Below are 21,054 nucleotides of genomic sequence, written 5' to 3' on the forward strand. Positions count from 1 at the left end.
GTCTGTAAATGACAAAAGACTTAAAAATGACCACGGTTAAAGATTTGATGAAAATTCATAATAATGCAATTGACAAGGAAATTTAGTTGTCTCTGAGATATACATTTTAAAGTAATAACTAGAATTATGACTTATAACATTATACCAGAACATATAAGATTTTTAGAAATTTCATGTAATGTCTGAAACATTTATATTAACATATTTCCATACAAATAACCCAAAGAAAGTTTAGTATTAGTTGTTTTGTTTGTTTGTTTATACTGCAGGTTCTTATTAGTCATCAATTTTATACACATCAGTGTATACATGAAGATGACTCAGATTTAGGCCCTGTCTCAGGAAGGTAACATCTAGTTGGGGAGTAACAGCATGCTCATAATTACCTATAATACACATAATACATGGCAGAAATGATCAGTGCCTTAGGAGAGGTTCAGAGAAAGTGTCCTAAAGAGTCAGGTATCAGCTGAGCTGCCAAGGCAACAAGGAAGACTTCATCGCAGAGTCCCAGACCGAGGTCGCTCTGATAGGGTCTGGGTCAGACCTACCCCAGATAAAATTGAAGCCTGTGAAAACCACTTAGTATGAGAGAAGCTTCTGTACCCAATGCTCCCAATGTGGTGGCCAAAGGATATCTCTCAATTATATACCTTAGTTTCTATGTCTTTGAAATACTTTGATAGCTCTGATGATAGTTTTGATATTCACTATGTACTTGAACAGGATGTCACCTGATTAGAAATAAATATAGCCCCACCTTGTCCTGCACGTAAACAAGGTCAATAACCCCATTAGTCCAGTCACACAGATGAAAAACAGCTAAAACTTTATTAAAAATAACAGCCGACACTTTTTAAATACTTCTGTGCTTGCCTACTTTATAAGCATTGCTTCTTTTAATCCTTACATCAAACTTACAAGTTAAACACTATTATTACTGTGCCCATTGTACAGATAGGGAAACGGTGGCTTAAAGATGTTGTTATCTATAGTTCCACAGCTACTAAGTGGTAGAACTAGGAGTGGAATCCAGATCTGTCTGATTCCAAACCCATGATCTTAACCACTATGCTACTGGTTTTCAAACTTTAGCATGCACCAGAATCACTTGGAGGGCTTGTTAAAACACAGCTCAATGGCTCCACCCCTAGAGTTTCTGATTCAGTAGGTTGCGAGTAGGGTCCAAGAATTTGCATTTCTAACAGGTTCCTGGGAGATGCCGATGCTGCTGTTGCAGGTGCTGTACTTGAGAACCACTTTAATCTGCTACTCTTCTACCAATGGTAGTTTTCCCAATGCTCTGGAGGAATATGAATCCAATCTCACTGGATAAATATTTATGCCAATTTTCCCTTTATTGGAATAATGAAGAATTTACCTGAATTCTTTGAACAGACTAATTCACAGAGAATTTAAAGTAAATAACCAATAGATTAAAGTTCCTAATTAAATTTTCCTATGAAATGAATATGGAATCCTTTTTTTTTTTTTTTCGGTACACGGGCCTCTCACTGTTGTGGCCTCTCCATTGCGGAGCACAGGCTCCAGACGCCCAGGCTCAGGGCCATGGCTCACAGGCCTAGCTGCTCCGTGGCATGTGGGATCTTCCCGGACCGGGGCACGAACCCGTGTCCCCTGCATTGGCAGGTGGATTCTCAACCACTGCGCCACCAGGGAAACCCCTAGAGGTCATTTTTTTTTTGGCAGTACGCAAGCCTCTCACTGTTGTGGCCTCTCCCGTTGCGGAGCACAGGCTCTGGACGCCCAGGCTCAGGGCCATGGCTCATGGGCCCAGCCGCTCTGCGGCATGTGGGATCTTCCCGGACCGGGGCACGAACCTGTGTCCCCTGCATTGGCAGGCAGACTCTCAACCACTGCACCACCAGGGAAACCCTGGAATTCTTTTTCATAAAGAGCAAGGTTGATCTTCCTACATGAATGTAGATTTTTAAATTAGTTGAATGGCATTCTGATCACCAGCTTAAAGTAGTTTTAGTGAATATTTTGTCCTTCAAACAGAGATATGATATGAGAAGTCAAAGCAGGAACGCTCTCAAATTCTAAAGGCAGCAGTAGACAAGCAACAGGAGATATTATCCTGGCACATCCAAATAAAAGAAAAGGTATTTGTCTTACAGCCCACTGTTGTCTCTTCTTACAGCACCTTGTGCTTCTCCTTGATGGAATTTATCACATTTGAAAAGATTTGTATACTAGCTCTCATTGCTTCTAAATTGCAAGGATCGCATCTGTCTTGTTTACCACTGGCTCCTCAGCCTGGTACAGTGCCTGGCAATATTTGTTGACTGGCTGACTTACTGCTCTCTAATCCATAATCTTACAGGCAACAAACCATAGTCACAGCATTTACAAACTTGCCTAGCCAGCTCCAGAGAGAACTTTTTACAGAATATACAGTAAATACGTGTATATTGCAAGGAATAGAGGAGAAAGAATCGTGTGAATGCTCCATAAATCAGAAGCAACATGCTTTTGTTGCCCATTGCAAAACCTTTCCTGAAGCACTTCTCTGCAATGGCTTCTTCCTGTTAAATGATTTCTGGGCTAGAATATAAAGAAAGCACACGTTGATTGAGGAAAGTTACAGTTTAATGAGGCAAAAAATAAAAACATCCTATGAATCGAGTCCAGCTGTGTGGGTATTTCCTGCCAAAAGATGTAGGAGTTGGAGTAGTAGGGGATGTGCCTGAATGTGAATGGATGTTAGAGGCCCAGATGGTTGCAAGCTATATCAGGAAGAACCAGTGACTGTGCTCATTGCCATGCTCCAGATGACGCTGTTCCTATCGTTATGTACCAAGGGTGAGAATGCTGACTGAGTCATCCCTCTCAGAGTCTTGGATCACATATGTCTCTCTTCACTCCCATTGTGCTTGTGATGATACTTCATGAGATTTGAAGTCCTGGAAGAATAGTCATAAAGATTGAGGGCATAGACAGGAAAACCTTTAGACGGACTCTAAGCAAATAATTGAGCAGAACACATTTGTAATTTAGTTCAAATATGAGTTGCCAGCATCAGAGAGTTGAGTACTACCAGTGCAGACTGAGATCATAAGTAAAAGTCTTCATTCTGCTAGTTCCTTAAGCTCATATCCAATTGACATGATGGCATTTGTTGGATTATGCTCTAGTGTGATGCTACTGGCCAATGTGGACAGACACAGTGAGAAACAACCTAATAGAATGCATTCATTATCATGCCTCCCTTAAAGATATTTTTAAGACATTACTTGTTATATTATCTAGTACCCTCTCCTAGGGTAGAATTCCCTAGGAGGGAAGAGATTTCTTTTTAGAAGAGCTGTATGTGTCCAGAGCAACTGGTTTGTTTCCTGTCTTAAAGAAACTAGAAATTATGCACCTGGTTAGGATTCAGTGTTCCTAGTTAGTAATAAGTGTCTTAGGAAAATGAAGTTCATGGTATTCATTTTTGTACCAGACTTACTTTTGACCCTATATTATGTAACACTGAGTCTATATACATATATTGTGTGTTTTCTTTCTCAATTTTATTAATTTTGAAAGCTAACTTATATCTGTTTATATAGCAAGGTGCAAATAAGTTTATTCCAAAATACTTTCTGAGCATCTACTAAGTGTGAAGAACTCTCTGAAGTGATGGAGATTTCATAGTGAACAAAACTGAAGTGGTTTTGCTCACCATGAAATTGAACAAAAATGTACTCATGGAACTTAAGTTTGTGAAGACATGAAAAGTTTATTAAGGCATTCTAGAAAATAGATACATAGCCTCCCAATGATCTTGAGCAAATTACTTAACGCTTTCAAGTCTGTCTCCTTTTTATTAAACTTGGGCAGAATAATACCTTCATTTTGAAAGATTTTGTGAGGATTAAATTAGATCAAACATGTAATGTATACCTGTCCCATAACAGGTTCTCCATTAATGCCTTTCTCTTTTCCCACATAAAACCATGATATGTTTTGTCTAAACGCTTGTGACCTAAGCTTTGCTTTAGAAAAATGGATGTTTCAGGTTCTCTGTGAAAGATAAGGGAATGGATATTTAAACACAAATTTCATTTTATTAAGAACCCAACCTAAGTCAAAAGGAAGTTGAAAAGGGAAAGGGGAAGCGTAAGTGAGTTTCCCTCTAAAAAGAAAAGGATTAAGAAAGAAGAGCCATCTGAAGGAGAGAGAATTGGTTCTGATAAGTAGAGAGATGACAGACAGCCATTATAGAGGTTCTTCCCAGTTCAGAAGCTTGGCGCTCCCTCTTTCCTATTTAGTATATTTTGGCTCCAGAGAATATATTTGGGAGCAGGGAACCTACAAGGGTAGTTCCTTATTCTTTTTTCTGATGGACATCTTGTCAGGTCTCTCTCTAGAGCTAAGAAAGACAAACAATTCTAACATTTAAATATTTTAAGGAAGTTACACTTAACTATTTTAAGGAAGTTATTTGCTGTTTCATTTTTTTTCTTTTTTCATTTCAAAGGTACTTGAGTGAAAGCCCTTGCTAAGCTTATCTTCCCATTCATCACAGAAATACGATGCACGTATGTCCCGGCCATAAACTACTCACTCAGTAGCAGCCTATCTTATTTGCAGACAAACTACTCAAAAGGAAATACATTCTCCTAAATGCTGACCGTGTAATTTATACATGTAAGCAGCATAGAGCCTGAGTTCCATCAAGTGTTGACTCAAGGGTGCCTGTGAAGGATACCCATAAGCACTCACCAAAATAGACCTCTCCCTTAACAAGGAGTAGTTCTGGCTGGGAAAGGTTTTCACGAGCTAAAAACTATATCCGTTTAGCTCATGCTTATCATGTACCTAGAGGGAGGTGGCTTGCTGTAGTAGTGGAAGTTCTTCAGCTTCAGAGTTAAACAAACCCAGATTAAATCCCACCTTGCCACTTTAACCTTCAGCATTATTAAAGGAAGCATTAGGACCTACTTTTCTGGGCTGTTTTAAGAATTCTATTTGACCTTCAACATAAAGAGTTTGACAGAGTGTCTTGTTACTTCCCTGACCTTGCCTTTCCCTCTATGCTGGTAACTGTGGTGTATACAAAAGACAGTCCAGGATAGAAGGATGTGAAGTCACAAGAACATAGAATGAGATGGTACTTGATCAAGTCCTGGTATCTGTGGAATGTGCTTCCAAACCCACAACTGGGCTTGAGCTGGCCTGAAATACATGGTATGTTAAGAGAATTCAGTAGAACTTGAAGACTGAAAGAATTCTCAAATGTTTTCACTTCATAGGACCCCTTTTCTTCTCTACCATCTGTGGATGTCTCATGAAGTACACACAAATATACGCCAATTGTAGCATAGTGCTTGTATCACTTAAAAATGGTGATATCTTTTGCCCAAGAGAAGAGAGAGATGAGACAAAAGAGCAAGGAAGAAAAAAAAAAAAAAAGAAGGAAACTAATGTCTATCAAATGCCCACACTGTTCACTCCCTTTGCTGAGTTCTTTCACACAGCACTGTGAAGTGGGTATCATTATTCCCATTTTAACAGATGAGAACGGAGAAGCTCAGAAAGGCAACTTTACCCAAAGTGACACCCTCATAAGTGGGAGTGCTGGGATTTAAACCTAGGCTTTCTGCCTCTTGGTCCAGAGGGAGGTAGAAAGGAACTTTTACTAATGAATCTGTTCAATGACACTGATAAGCTGCTGTGCCATGGTGTCTTCAGGGCTTTTCCTGTCAAGGCATCCAGCGCAGTATGGAAGAAAGGTGACAGGCTTGGGGGTCGGATGTGCCTGTGCCCAAATCCTGGCACTCACCCTTCCACCAGCTGTGTGGCCTGTTTAACAACAGGAAATTGTCCACATATGGCTACTTCTGCCCAAGGAGGAAATAAACTGCAAAGGAAATTCTGAAGTACCACTAAGTGGTACCTGGTGGTAGTAGAGGGGCACGGCTAAGAATGTGGCCCCAGTACTAGACAGACTTGACTTCTAATCACAGCTCTAATGAGAGACAATAAAACATAGTAGTTAAAAATACAGACCCTGAGGTCAGACTCTGGTCTGCTGTCCCAGCTCTGACACTGACTAGCTCTTTCTGCTTACCTCTATTTGTCTCAGTTTCTTCATCTGTACAATGGGTATAATAAAAGTATACACCTCAAAGAGTTGTTGTGACCTAGGTACTGTTGAAATATATGTAAAGTATTCAGCACAGTTCCTGGTACATTTTAGATGCTCAAAAAGTGATTACTATTATTACCACTACTACTATTACTAAGTACCTGTCTTTGGGCAAGTTATTCTTTCTGAGCTTCAAGTACCTCTTCTCTAAAATGAGGGTATAATCATGTCCACTTCAAAGAAGTGTTTGTGAGAATTCAACTGGAAACTGTACCACACTTAATACCATTTTGATAGGTTTTGTTTTGTTTTGTTTTGTTTTTTTGCGGTACGCGGGCATCTCACTGTTGGGGCCTCTCCCATTGCGGAGCACAGGCTCCGGACACACAGGCTCAGCAGCCATGGCTCATGGGCCCAGCCGCTCTGCGGCATGTGGGATCTTCCCGGACTGGGGCACGAACCCGCATCCCCTGCATCGGCAGGCAGACTCTCAACCACTGCGCCACCAAGGAAGCCCTTGATAGTTATTTTAATTAGCTAGATGCTCTGATGTTCATCTCCTCTTTGGACCATGACACTCTTCAAATAAGTTTATAGTTCTGAAGAGTTTCCCAAGAAGTAGAAATTGCTGTGTTCATTGTTAAACATTAAGAACTGTTTTATTTTTGGAGGCACCAAAGTGAAGAGCACATCTAATGCACACAGCCATCTTCTCCAGAGGTGACTCTATAACACTCTCCCTGTGTCTCCTTCATTCTCATTGTTCAGGAAATTGTTTAACTCAGAAAGTCAGAAAATGCTTTCTACGCTTCTCAAGGCAGAACACATAATCACTGTATTTCCACATAAAAACATCATTGCAATTTTCAACTTTTTCCAATAATCTTCAAAAATTGGGGGACTGGGCTTCCCTGGTGGCGCAGTGGTTGAGAGTCCGCCTGCCGATGCAGGGGACGCGGGTTCGTGCCCCGGTCTGGGAAGATCCCACATGCCGCGGAGCGGTTGGGCCCGTGAGCCATGGCCGCTGAGCCTGCGTGTCCAGTGCCTGTGCTCCGCAACGGGAGAGGCCACAACAGTGAGAAGGCCCGCGTACCGCAAAAAAAAAAAAAAAATTGGGGGACTTCTCTGCATATCTCTCAGCACTAAGTTAATTTGTGTTGGTTTCAATATCACTGAACAAGAACGTATTAGTCCTTCCTTAAGGCAGCTTTGATTAAAGTTATTGTTTCTTCTCTTTAATTTCATATAACCTCTACGCCAGTTGGGTCTCCCTGAATCTTAGGATCAAAATAAGATTGATTCAAAGCACTCCTGCACTATGAAATTCAGTGCCTCTCCATCCCAACAACACTTCACAAGATTTCTGCAGATTGGGGGGATACTAAGTGTTCTGGCTCTGAGCTCCTGCTCCTGCTTTATCAGAGGGATTTTTAAAAATTCATTCAACCTACTCTGTGTCAGGCACTGTTCTGGGCTCTTCATATGTGGTACAAAGTGAAACATACAAATCACTTCTCTGTTTTCTCTCCTTCTTCCACACCTTGTCAGTATGAGTGTGGAACATGTGGAACATCTATTCCTCAATTACAAGCAAAAAAGTTTCATCTTACAGAAGGTATCTGGGTCTCCAGCAGATATCACTGGAAGTTTGGGGATGTAACTTGAAGGGGAAGGAGGTAGAAGAGAGGACTAAATTGCCACCAAATTTTTTTTTAGTTATGCAGTTTTTTTTAGACAATCTTCTTTCCCTCCTTTCTCCCTATTTCAAATTCCTACTATGTTTTAATCCAAAGTAAGTGTGATTTCCACCACCTCCACGAAGGGATTTGCAGAAAATATGAAAAGAGCCCATGGATGAGCCATAAACTCATAGTAGCCTTTGCCTTGACTACTACAGTGAGATCAAAGGGTTTTTAATTATCACGGGTAAGGATGCCATTAAATTCTTAGCCAGAAGCCAAAATTTCCAGTTTCTGCTTAATGGTGGAGGGGTATGTGAAGGAGGTAGTGTCATACTTCTGTAACCCAGGTTTAGGAGAAACCTCAAGACGTCTTAGGCAGATAGGACTATATATCATCTATCCATCTACCCATGCCTTCATTCATGCATTCACTCAACGAGTCTTCATTTAGCACCCCTCTACCCACAAGACACTGCTTGTGGCAACACAAAGGAGAATATGAGATTCAGTGTCCAGTCTCAGGGAGATCAAAGTCTAGACTTCAACGAAAGAAAAAATCATCATTGAACGGGATCTGGAAGAATACATGGAATTCAACAGGTAGAGATGAAGAAATGGGAATTCCAAGTGAAGAAAACAGTCTCTGTAGAGATGCAGAAACTTGCATCCATACAGCCTTCAGTGGCGTGGGGAGTGGCACAGAAGAGCTGGTAAGAAGGGAGCTGCAGGAGAGGAAGTGATGGAAGAGCATCCTGCAGACCTAAGGAGGGGTACAATCACAAAGAGCCCCTTCTCTCACGAACATTCATGATACCAGGCAACTCTTACAATTTGGACTGTCCTCTGTTGAAATTTGATGCCCTGTAGGAAGATTGACATTTTGAACCATGTTTGCACTTGAGACATCAACTTTCTGAAACCCAGGCTAATCAAATGAAAGATCCAGTCTGTGTATTTTTGTCAGCTCTTGCTCTTGCCTCTGCAGCCACAAATATCATATAGAGAGAAACCACATTCATAAAAGATCCCAGCATATGAAGTACCTAATTTCATTGTTCATTTTGGAGAAGGGGAAAAAGATAAAAATATTGACATGGTATGATATGATTTTTAAATAAAACTATAAGCCTTCACAGAATTTCAACTAAAACAAATAAATGAGTAAAATTTTACAATACTAGTTAAAAGAGACCTAAATAGACAATAAGTTCCATAATAGAGAAATCCAAGTTAAATTCCTTCAAAAACTATCAGTCACTTTCTTTGTTTACTGTGACATAGTTTGTATTATTGTTGTTGTAACTGAAACCACTATGGTATTAAAATATCCAAAGTCAAGAAACATATTTCTATTTCCAATTAAATCTTCTCTAAGAAAATAAGCGTTTTTTTTTTTCTAAATGTGGGTAAAAATGCAAACAACTTCATTCTCACTTTTCAGAGAAAATGTCAGCTTAACTCTAAGCCTACTGAAAAAAGTTTTTTTAAGTTGTTGGAAAGGTCAAGCAGAAGAAAATATTTCTGGAATTTCTAAATTTTGATGACTTTAATCCACAACAAAGTATGTTATATTTTTACTGAAATTTAAAATCTCTTAAAAGACAATTGCAGTAAGGTTTTTACTGAAATTTAAAATCTCTTAAAAGACATTTGCAACAAATGTTTATTATAGATGGAAATAAGACTAGAAAATGAATCTAACATTTTTATTCAGTTGCATAAATTAGCCATGATATAGATATAGATATGAATATAGAAAATAGTAATAGGTAACATATATAATATATATATTTAGGTATGACAGAACATATATGACATACATGTATGTGTCACAACTAAAAGCAACTGTAATCTGTGATGGACTAAGGGAAAAAAACAAGAAATAAGCCTTTAAAATAACTGATCTTCTATTACTTTGCTGTTGACATTTTAGGAAAAGCGTGTTTAAGTATAAGAAATTAAAAGAAGTCTTTGTATTTTTGAGTCTAGCGAAATATTACAAGGTTTCAATTAACCAGAACACTCAGAGCTATTTGAGTGTTGTTATTAATTGAAATTTTTCATCACATCAAGATTGACCAAAAGGGGAAAAAAAACTTTTTTAGTGGCAGATATTTCTAAAATGTATTAATGCTTCTTTCTGTATTACTAAGTACAATAACACTATATCTAATTCTTTCTTTGAAGAATGGAGACGTTACTGTCCTCAGGGCTATTACTCAGTGCATCTTTCCTTACTGAGTGGTACCCAGATGTAATTGTCAGAGATGGGCTGAATATATACTGACTGTGGGGCATAACTTGGAATCTTTAGTATCCTTCAAATGAGGTTGTTTGTTTGTAAACTAATTTTTTCATCTAAACATGACGTTCTGGAAAAATTAATTGAGGATACTGGTTAATTAGGTTTTTGTTTTACTATAACTGAACAGATTATAAGTGGCTAAAAGGAAATAGTGTGATATTGTTAATCTGTGGAGGAGGGAAGAGTAATGGTAAATTTTCAGACAAATTTTGATAGATTTAAACCATTTTGAGCTTTCTTCAATTTAGTGTTTAGAGGAATAGCTTAAGTGGAGAATCTAAGACCCTTTATACTTTCTGGGAACCTTTTAAATGCTTAATAAACTCTGGCATATGTTGATGTGGGAAAAACTAGGATCTTAAAGAAATTAATTTTTTTCTATACACATAACATCTATCTAGAATTAGAATCAATTTCAATCTGTCTAATGAAATATCACTATCATGTTGCTTTTATCTTTGAAACTAATAGATCATAATGTATTATTTAGTAGGTTGAAATAAGTTCAGGCCAAATCTCTTTTAAACGTTAATTTAATCTATTTTGATATATATCTGACATTCAGGAGGAAGAAAATGTAAGGGATAGCAGAGAATCCATCTTTAGGAGATTGAGAAAAACTTCATAGGCAATTTAAAATTAATATTATCAAATCACTCTTTTGCCTGTAGTGACTTGGGACATAGATTAAAGACATATTTCCAGTATAGGCAATCTGCCTAAAGTAGGGTGTAGAAATGACTCAACACCTCCATGAACTCAATGGACCACCAAACTGTTCTAGTCCTTCAGAATTTAGAAACAAGATATGAATGTGGTGTCAATTTGTAATTCATCAGACAAACCAGTGAACTCATTAGTAGAAATATATACTTTTAGAACTGCTAGAAATGTTTTAACACTCTTAAGGTCTTCTATTGTTGAATCCTTTCTTAGACTTTGAAAATTGAAGGTCATCTTTTTTACTGTGATTATATAACTTTGGTTGAATAGATCTCCTAATATGGCCCTACCATATTAGGGCCCTACCATTGTCAACCCTAGAGCACATAAAACAGTCTGTGAATTCATCAGCAATCTAATGGTACCTTGGAGTTTTGCAACTGCTACCTGAATGGGCCAGATCCAGATTTGCCTTGTTTTTCTATTGTTAGGGGAAGTCCACTAGCTTTTACATTTCATTATAGTGTAGCCTTATCAAATTACTCTTTCAAAATAATAAATAGTTCTTTCAGATACTGTAGACACCCAAATACATATGGAAAATAATTTACTCAGCTAATGGGATTTTGCTGATTTTTTAAATTATTAGTGTATATTGAGTTCTCACTTCTACATGTTGTCGCTAAAATCTCAATTCAAGTTTGGGAACCAACACACTGCTCCTATTGGCACTGGCTGACCACTCCACGCACAATCTTCATTTGAATTTCTTTTAGGTAACACTCCCTGACAAGTAGGTCATAGTCCCTGATGTGATATCACCATAGTGGCCAATTTTGGCCACCTGGGTTCAAAATTTATAGTTTTCAATATCCACAAAGTCCTTTTGATCAGATTGGAAATCGCAAAAGGAGTTAACTGAGAAGGCTTAAAGTAGACCTGTAACTGAATTGTCTTTGGATGTTTCTAAACAATTTATTGAAGTACGAAAGTAAGATTACTTTGTAATCATGGGTAGTTTTTTCATTATCGTATTAGTTTACTAGGGTGTCCAAAACAAAGTGCCACAAGCTGGGTGGCTTAAACAACAGAAATTTATTTGCTCACAGTTCTGGAGACTAGAATTCTGAGATCAAGGTGTCAGAAGGATTGGCTTCTTCTGAAGCCTCTCTCCTTAGCTTATAGATGGTTGTCTTCTCCTTGTGCCTTCACATAGTCTTCCTTCTATGTCCTAATTTCCTCTTCTTATAAGAAATCATATTGAATTAGGGCCCACCCTAATACTTCATTTTAACTTAATTATCACCTTAATAAAGACCCTATCTCCAAATACAGTCACATTCTGAGCTACTGGGTGTTAGGCCTTCAATATATGAATTTTGAGGGGACACAATTCAGACCATAACAGTTACTAATCTCAACTCATTAGAAACTGGTCTCTCATTATCCCTAGTGGCTAGATTCAGCATCCTGGACTTGCTTTGGAGCCTTGATTTCTCTGCCTTATAAGTCCTTTTTTTTTTTTAACATCTTTATTGGTGTATAATTGCTTTACAATGGTGTGTTAGTTTCTGCTTTATAACAAAGTGAGTCAGCTATACATATACATATATCCCCATATCTCCTCCCTCTTGCGTCTCCCTCCCACCCTCCCTATCCTACCCCTCTAGGTGGACACAAAGCACCGAGCTGATCTCCCTGTGCTATGTGGCTGCTTCCTACTAGTTATCTATTTTACATTTGGTAGTATATATAAGTCCATGCCACTCTCTCACTTCCTCCCAGCTTACCCTTCCCCCTCCCCATGTCCTCAAGTCCATTCTCTACATCTGCGTCTTTATTCCTGTCCTGCCCCTAGGTTCTTCAGAACCTTTTTTTTTTTTTTAGATTCCATATATATATGTGTTAGCATACGGTATTTGTTTTTCTCTTTCTGACTTACTTCACTCTGTATGACAGACTCTAGGTCCATCCACTTCACTACAAATAACTCAATTTCCTTCCTTTTTATGATGAGTAATATTCCATTGTATGTATGTGCCACATCTTCTTTATCCATTCATCTGTTGATGGACACTTAGGTTGCTTCCATGTCCTGGCTATTGTAAATAGAGCTGCAATGAACATTGTGGTACATGACTCTTTTTGAGTTATGGTTTTTCAGGGTATATGCCCAGTAGTGGGATTGCTAGGCCATATGGTTTTGATTTAGGTCATCCCAAACCTGGTCTCCTATCCATACTGTGACTATTCTCTGCCTCTGTTGCTGTTATTGAAATCTCTTTACTGCTTACATACCTTTTGCTCCTCTTACATTCCATATGGTTTCTAAACTCAAGTTCATTACAGTGGTTTCTGTAATAACCAAAAACTAGAAACAACCCAAATGTCCATCAATGGTTTAATGGATAAATTGTGGTATATACAGATGATGAAATACTATACAGTGGATAGAATGTAATAACTATTGCTACTTACTCCATGGATGAATCTCACAAACATAATATTGTATCTTTTGCTACCTACTTCATAAGGACACTTAGCCCACAGAGTCCATGAGTTCAGCAGTAACCATTCAGAGTCAATTAATATTTATTGAGTACCTACCATGTGCCAGGCATTGTGGAAGTGCTTTCATACATACTTAATTCTCATAAATTTATGAAGTAGAAATATAGTATTTCTATCCTGTTTTCGGAAGGTAAAATGAAGCCTTAGAGAGAATAATTTATAAAAGAGCTGGGATTTGAAACTCCGGTCTTCTGACTCCAGTCCTGGTATTTGTGCCAGCATGCCACACCATGCAATCCTTCTTTCCCTTCCACTGACCATGGAGGCTACACCGGCTCCATTAGCTGTTAATCGCATGGCCACACAGTGACTGAGGCTCATCACTCCAGTGTCTCTCCATACTTTCCCTAACTCCTCTCCCCAGAGTGAGAAAGACTGTTCATCCTTTTAAGGAACCAGAAGGCATGAGGGAGGATCCAACTCACACACTGCTGATGATCCCCCAGAGGACTATCAAGATAAGAAGAGATGACAGAGTCTGATCCAGAATTTTAGAATAGAAATGCCCAAAGCCTCAGCTTCTCTCTTAGAACTGTTTCAGGAATCAGGCAGGTGGAGTACCTTAGCTGAGACCTTTTTGGCTAGTAGCTTGTGAATTTAGCCTAGTTTCTGTAATTTAGTTTTCCTAAGTTACATCAACAAAACTGGAGCATTTGGTGACTGGAGAACAAGCTGGTAAAAAACTTGCACCTGCCAGCAAATGAGGAAAGATACAAAGAAGGCTACTGAGTAGTCAGACTCCAAGTCCACAACTCTTATTCAAAAATTAGTAATAGAGTTTGCCTGAAACATTCATAAAGGGGAATTCAAGTTCACTAGTTACTAGCCCTCCTCTAGAAAGAAAATGGACACAGTGAATGTATTTCTGAATTTGCTATCTCAAATTCAAAAATTTGGTAACAATATATTTACCACATGGTCTTTACATCTGTTTTTTTTAAAGAGATGGGATTCAATTTCTTTGCTCTAAGATAACAATAGTCAATATTGAAAGGCCTCCAATTTGGTAGGGGGATGGAATTCTTTCTTCTGACTTGTGTTTTTACTTGGTAAATAGATTTTACTTACTAGGGGCAAGACATTGGGGGATGCATCTAATCACCGATAAGAAAAAGAGTTTCAGAGGTAATCAGATCAATTCAAGGGAACTGTTTCATTGTCTTAACCACATATTTATGTACAGGGATTCTTATTTGTTATATTTTCTTTGCAAAACTTTCCAATCAAGAACATGTGGAAAAGATGGGAGTGATAAAGAAACCGATTTTTTGTACATGGTTCCTCCCAAGTTTCCACACCACTATCCTTCCACATTTTACTATCTTGTATACTATACCACCTTGACTAATTTCAAGCACTTAGAAACCAGACCTCAATACCTCTTCTCCTAACCCCTCCCAGAAGGAGGCCATGTCTCACCTCTCCCTATGCCCCAAACACCACTGATTCAGCAGAATTTCAGCAACTATTTATGCTGGTGATGAATGATTCTCATAATATCTTACTTTCTCTTAAGTGTTGGATATGTATCCATTTGTGCAAGTAAGATACAAGTAGTCTGGAGTATTTGTACTTGGGAGGATATTTTTTGAAAAGAAAAAAATAACAAAGTAATCTTTAGGACTTTGTGTTTTCAGTCTTTTTCCTTTTGCTTAAAAATAATCCCCCTCCCCCAAATGCCTGTTTTGCAAATCATCTGAGGTATTTAACAAGGAATTGAAAATAACAAAAGTAACCCTGTAATTACCATTGCATTTTTTTGGTTACATATTTTACGCAATCATCAAAGGCCTCTCAAACGTAAATATATTTATATAAATATAAATAACAAATTTTGGATTTATCATACCAGAAAGGAAAATGTATCATACCAGAAATTAAACATTACTTCTTAATTATTGAATATGTATTATTTATGTCATCCTCGGCATAAGCCAAACCAGGTCAAAAGAAAACAATTTTTTTGTTTCTGGGAGGAGCTTAATCTCCATGCACAACTCAGGAATTTTGGGTATGGGCAATCCTGTTCCGCAAGTGACCCACTGTGAAATTAGAAAAAATGACAAGGAGTGCTTTGGGACCAGTTGGTGACTCTGGTCATTGAGGGCTGATTTTTTTTTAAAAAAGTAGAGATAGAAGTGGACTCAACTTCCTCAAAAGTGCTCCTGGATGGTCAAGAACACACCCTGAGACAGGAGAGACTAAAGTGCTTAGGCCTATTTTCTGAGGGAGAGACCACATTTTAAGAGTCACATCAGTTTTACACACCAGTGTTTTCTGCTTCAGGCCTAAATGTTCCAGGTTTTCTGAGGGTGTTTTAAGAACTACAAGATGAAAGCTACTGATTGGGCACCCATTATGATTGGTGAGTACTGTTAGGGGAGACTCCTGAATGGGAACAAAAATAGTAAGAGCAGCATTGGTGATAAGGAGGCCTGTTAAGGCAGGAACAGCTGCTGTGGAGGTGCTGAGGAGGTGATGGAAGCAGCTGCTGCCAAAATGGACTACCCAGAGGTGAGAGAGAGAGCAGCCCCAGGGACACCACACTAACTATGGAGAAGACACAAACCCAGGGTCACCTTATGCACCAGCACAGTGGACACGGTTCAGACGGCCCAAGATACTCTTTAGGACCCATAAAATTGTTTTAATTATATCTTTCTTAAAATCAGAACCCCCTAAATGACTATTAAAATAATGAATGTGTCATAATAAATTCAGTCTGGATTATATTTTTCTTGATACAGCTTAATCATAAAATATAGTCTTCTACATTTTTTTATAGAGGAAGAGGCCCATGAAGGCAAAAGTTTGAGGGCCTATAAAAGTCATAAAGACCCCCTACACCAATCATTCAGGCCAAGGACAGTGTGTGTGCATGCGGGGGGCGTGGAATCCCAGCGACTTTCATGTGTGGAGGTTTAGAATTAACGAGATTGTTATCCACGACTCTCCCATCACCACATACACATACACCACACACAACAAAAGTGCCAAATAGCACATAACACACACCAAGGGCATAGGAGTTATATAGTAGAATGTAATTAGAATCAGTCCTCATTCACCTCAGAAGACTTCATTGCAAAGGTGATGGTTTGGAGAGTCATCTGGGAAGAACAATGCTGGAGGGGAAAAAAAAAAAAAGTAAGAGAGAAAGACATGGAGAATCAACAAATCAACTAGATGTCTTCCTTTTAAATGCCATGTGTCATTATTTTAACTAGAGGCATCAATTTCCTTACTGCAACTTGACTACCCTTATTAAGGAATCAGTAATCATATTATTTCCGGCTATAAACAGATCACTGAACCAATGGTGAATTCATATGATTTTTCAATTCCTCATATGAATTGCTAGTTAAGAAAAGAGAGCATTCCATCCATGCTTCCCAATTGTTTACATCTAGATGTGTGCTTCCTTCAGTATGTTTAGAACCAAGGATTGACCAGTATGCTCAGATTTAGTTCTCTATTTGTACCGCCTTTAAAATTTACAAAACATTCTGTTGGGGGCAGAGATGAGTTAAATGTTACCGTGATAGAACCAGCATGGTTTGAACCCTACTCTACGTTGGAAGAAATCTACAGGAACACACAACTAGGAGAACACATAATATGGTAGGCAAAGATCGCCACCATTCATGGAACATTGATCTGACGTTTTCCCATGTTGAAAGAGAAGTTTGAAGAGAGCATGACACTTATCATGACATTTACCTTCCCCAGTACAAGAAGGTTATCCTGGCTCTGCACATGAGAGATGAGAATAGCCATCAGAAATTAGCCTTTTTGTGGCCAGTTTCCCGCAGGTGCATGTTAAGTCCAGGGTCTGGAATTTATGATACATAATTTTTCAGTATATGCAATACTGAATATCATTTCATTTCAAACAGTGTTGCTAAAATGATCTAAATGGCAGGTATTTGCTTACATGTATGTATGTATGAAGAAATATATTCAATACATTCACATTTGTAAACTTGATTGTAGTTTTGTCTATCCTTAGAACAGTCATCCTAAAAAAAAACTGTTTAATCTCCAGTATTGTAAATATAAAATTTGGGGGGAAAATGCATGAAAATGTTAGGGTTGCTATTTAAACTTTCTTGTTTCTGTTTTTTCTCAATTTTTGGCAATAGCATATATTAATTTTACAATCAGAACAAAAGGAAGGCTGTTATTTAAATTCATCTATTAGCTAATTTAGGGTTAGAGATGTCTAGTATTGTAGTCTTTTACTCTTCCCCTAATTTGATATATCTCCGTTTCTTCTGTTTAATATCTTTGATAAAGAGCCTCTGTATTATTGTCGATAGATTAAGAATAATAAAAATAATTTTTAAGTTACAAACTCCATAGTAGCAGTAATAGAATCTGCAACTAGAAAATTGCTTACAAATGGACTGTGTTACTCTGAAATTACTTATTTTATTTCATGTGTCCAAAATAGATCTCAGGGGCTTCCCTGGTGGCGCAGTGGTTGGGAATCCGCCTGCCAATGCAGGGGACGCGGGTTCGTGCCCCGGTCTGGGAAGATCCCACATGCCGCGGAGCGGCTGGGCCCGTGAGCCATGGCCACTGAGCTTGCGCATCTGGAGCCTGTGCTCTGCAACGGGAGAGGCCCCAACAGTGAGAGGCCTGCGTACCGCAAACAAACAAACAAACAAACAAACAAAACAACAACAACCAAAAAAAAACACAAAAAAACAACCAAGATAGATCTCAGGAAAACCCTAGTAAAGATGGCATTTCATGGCATTGAGTTAGCATTTAATAATAATTGGAGAGATGCTAAAGCTTATAAGCCTATTAAGATCTACAGAACAGAAAAAATTGTGTGTATGTGAAATGTTAGGTTCATTTTCTAAGAAGATAGGACAAACGAAAACATTTTGTTAGAAATGTGCTCATGAGTGAAGTTACGGATGGCTGATTCTTATTGACCATTGCAGACTAAAGAAAATATTTCTCCAAAATCTATGCTTAGATCCATACTGTGCAATTATACTGAAAAGTGGTTGCTGCCCCAAACTTGGGTGATACCATTGGAAACCCTGCATTTAGGTCAGTTGATGAGGGGAGAGTGGAAGAGCCCTCCCACCCCTAACAAAGCTGGATGGAGAGAGAACAGTGTGGTAGAGAAGGAAGCACACAGGCTGGGAGGTGGGTCTGGTTCCCATCCGGGCTTAGCTTTGAGGCCTTGGCCAAATCACACCATCTCTGAGCCTCAAAGCCCAAAAATGTCTAGCAAAGACAGTAATACCTATGCCACAGGGCTCTCATGAGATCAAACAAGTAAAAACATGCAAAACACCCAGCAGAGTGTTCGGCACACAGTAACTTCTCTAAATACGTTAGATCCTTCCCTGTGAGACAGGCCTAGAGCCCACACCTTCTCATCTGAGGATAGCTCATAGCTTCACAGCCTGGTATCCAGCCTCAGAAGATCCTGTGACTTCCAATATTTTCTACTCTGTTTCTTATATTCTATATTTAAAAAAGAAGAAGAAGAAGTGGGCCAAAATTGAGTTTTCTTAATAAATGTTAGTGTCACTTGCTACACTCTGTTTCATTCATTTATGCCTGGTGTTATAATAGAAATTAATTAAAAAGATTATTCTCAAGAATTATTATTTGTTAGAAAAGCTACTATTTTATATATTTCATTTGTGAAGAAACAAAATGATAAAAGAAATTTTTTAAAAATCAATTTTCCACAGCAAATCACAAAAAAAAGAGAGATGTTTCCCTTTATGCTGATACTGTTTTCTAAACAGTCAAAAACATCTCAAGAGATTCAGTAAGGAAGTGGGAAAAGGTGATTTTGAAGTATTATTTGAAAAGAAATAGGCTGAAATAATTGCTAGAGGGTGTCATAATGCAATAATCAACTTGTAAAGTTTCACTATTCTCTTGTGGCTAGAATGACGTATTTAGAAGCATACCGATTTAATGTAATCTAAATCCATTTATATGCTTGAGTGTGTAGTCAGTGTATATTTCCTTTTTGCTGTCTTCATGATGTTTCAAATAATAGATTATGGTGTAGTTCTATTTAGAAAATTGAGCTTGAACTTTGGATAATTATGTGTATATATTTCTTACAATGTTTTAAGACACTGACTAAAGAAAAAAAAAAAAAAACCTGCACAGTTGAATTACTGTCAGCCCTGCAGAGCTGCTGATAAGCCAAGTTGTATAGTTTCATGAATTGCCAACTCAGTTATCAGACAGGTTCTGAATTCTAGAAGCATTATCCCACAAGATAAATGGACAAGTCAGAAATGACACAGCTTGATTTTAAGGTACCAGGTGGAGGTGGCAATACAGTCTGGGGGAAATCTTGGTTTGATATATGAGTGCATTCACGTGATTTGGCAGTGGTTTTAGACACCATGGAGATGTCACGTGGCCGACCTTCCTGCTCTGTTCTCGGACTATACCACACTTGTGAAACAGTGAGGCTCATGGGGTAATAACTCAAAAGCCAAAAGGCTGTAAAGCAAAAAAAGTTGCTAGCAGGCACTAACCTGGGTGTCATGACTCTTTTCAGGTAGTAGGTGTAACCTTGAAGAAAAAGTGGCACTGTCTTCAAAAAAGTGACCTGACCCTGGCTTTGGTGGGTTTTTCTGCAAGAAATAAAAAGCACCGCATGTGTTTATTATACATCCTTTCTAGCTGACCACTGCTTTGTTCTAGAGTTCAGCATGAAAGGACTAATTTTTGTTTTCTTTTGTTTTTGTTTTAGTGAAATGGCATGTCCGTTGCTAATTCTAGCTATTATAGTTGCACATGTGAAAAATACCTATACGTAGTTTATAGATTGGTAGCATTTCAAATAAATGGTATACTGAAATATTGACCTGAAATTTTTTGAGATGCTTATCAATTGATATTTTTTTCTTAGCCCAAGAAAAGAGTCTGAATCATTATTTTTTAAATTTTACCTTGTAACATTAGATATGTTTTAAAAAATATATTACGAATTTAAATATAAGCATGCCACTTTGTTTATTGCTATATTATTAAACCTCTTGGAGCATGGAAAGAATTCTTCACAAATGATTTTGCTCTTTTGAAAAAAATAAGCTGCAAAAATATTTGTTAAACTATATATAATCTGTCAATGAGGGTAGCTTATAAAGGTATACTGAGCTTACAGTATGTAATGTTTTATCCAAATAATTTTTATATTTTGAAAAAATGTCAAATAGTTTAAGAGTGCCATAAATCTTTTCCCAGAATTCAGAACTGTATGTATCTCTATTTTAGGAAGATGACATTGCTTCATTAAAGGAAAAACCTGGATCATTATGCACCCCAATTTGTATGCAGTGAATCACTGTTGCCCTTTATTCTTCCAGAATTCAGTTAATCTAAGGATTGTGCCCATATAAACTTTTCAGAACACATAAGAAAATTACCACTGTTATATCTGATGAATAAAATCTCTAATAGTTGATTTTCTATCATAGAAATAACATATTATCATTCAATAATGCTAGTTTTTAAGTTACAAACCAAAGAAACAAACTTTCAGCATTGTAAAGAGATTCACACATTTTTAAATGTAGTAACTATACAGAAAGTTTTTCTTTGTTCCCATAAATAAAAGCTGCCACTCATTTTAGAAAGGCAATGCCTGAAAAAATGGACAATGTTCTGCTTCTTAGAGTCAACCTACCTTTTAAATACTTAAAGCCCTGTGTAAACCAAAGATCATAATGTAATTC

The 21,054-nt window shown here is 37.9% G+C and overlaps 1 protein-coding gene across 7 annotated transcripts in view; it reads left to right on the plus strand.

The window, feature by feature from the left end:
• The window catches only part of PEX5L (peroxisomal biogenesis factor 5 like), a gene marked incomplete at its 5' end in the record, with an annotated part of 189,064 nt that overhangs the window by 57,491 nt on the left and 110,519 nt on the right, over positions 1-21,054 (plus strand). For 2 of the 7 annotated variants that reach the window (XM_082625593.1, XM_082625589.1), the window contains one exon: positions 19,875-19,940. The exons of the other annotated variants lie outside the window; for them this stretch is intronic. In XM_082625593.1, coding sequence (XP_082481719.1) covers positions 19,875-19,940 — 66 coding nt within the window. The remainder of the gene's footprint in view (positions 1-19,874; positions 19,941-21,054) is intronic. 7 annotated transcript variants of the gene reach the window in all.

This window comes from Mesoplodon mirus (assembly GCF_964341445.2).
Source record: "Mesoplodon mirus genome assembly, chromosome: 6".
Classification (NCBI taxonomy): Eukaryota; Metazoa; Chordata; class Mammalia; order Artiodactyla; family Ziphiidae; genus Mesoplodon; species Mesoplodon mirus.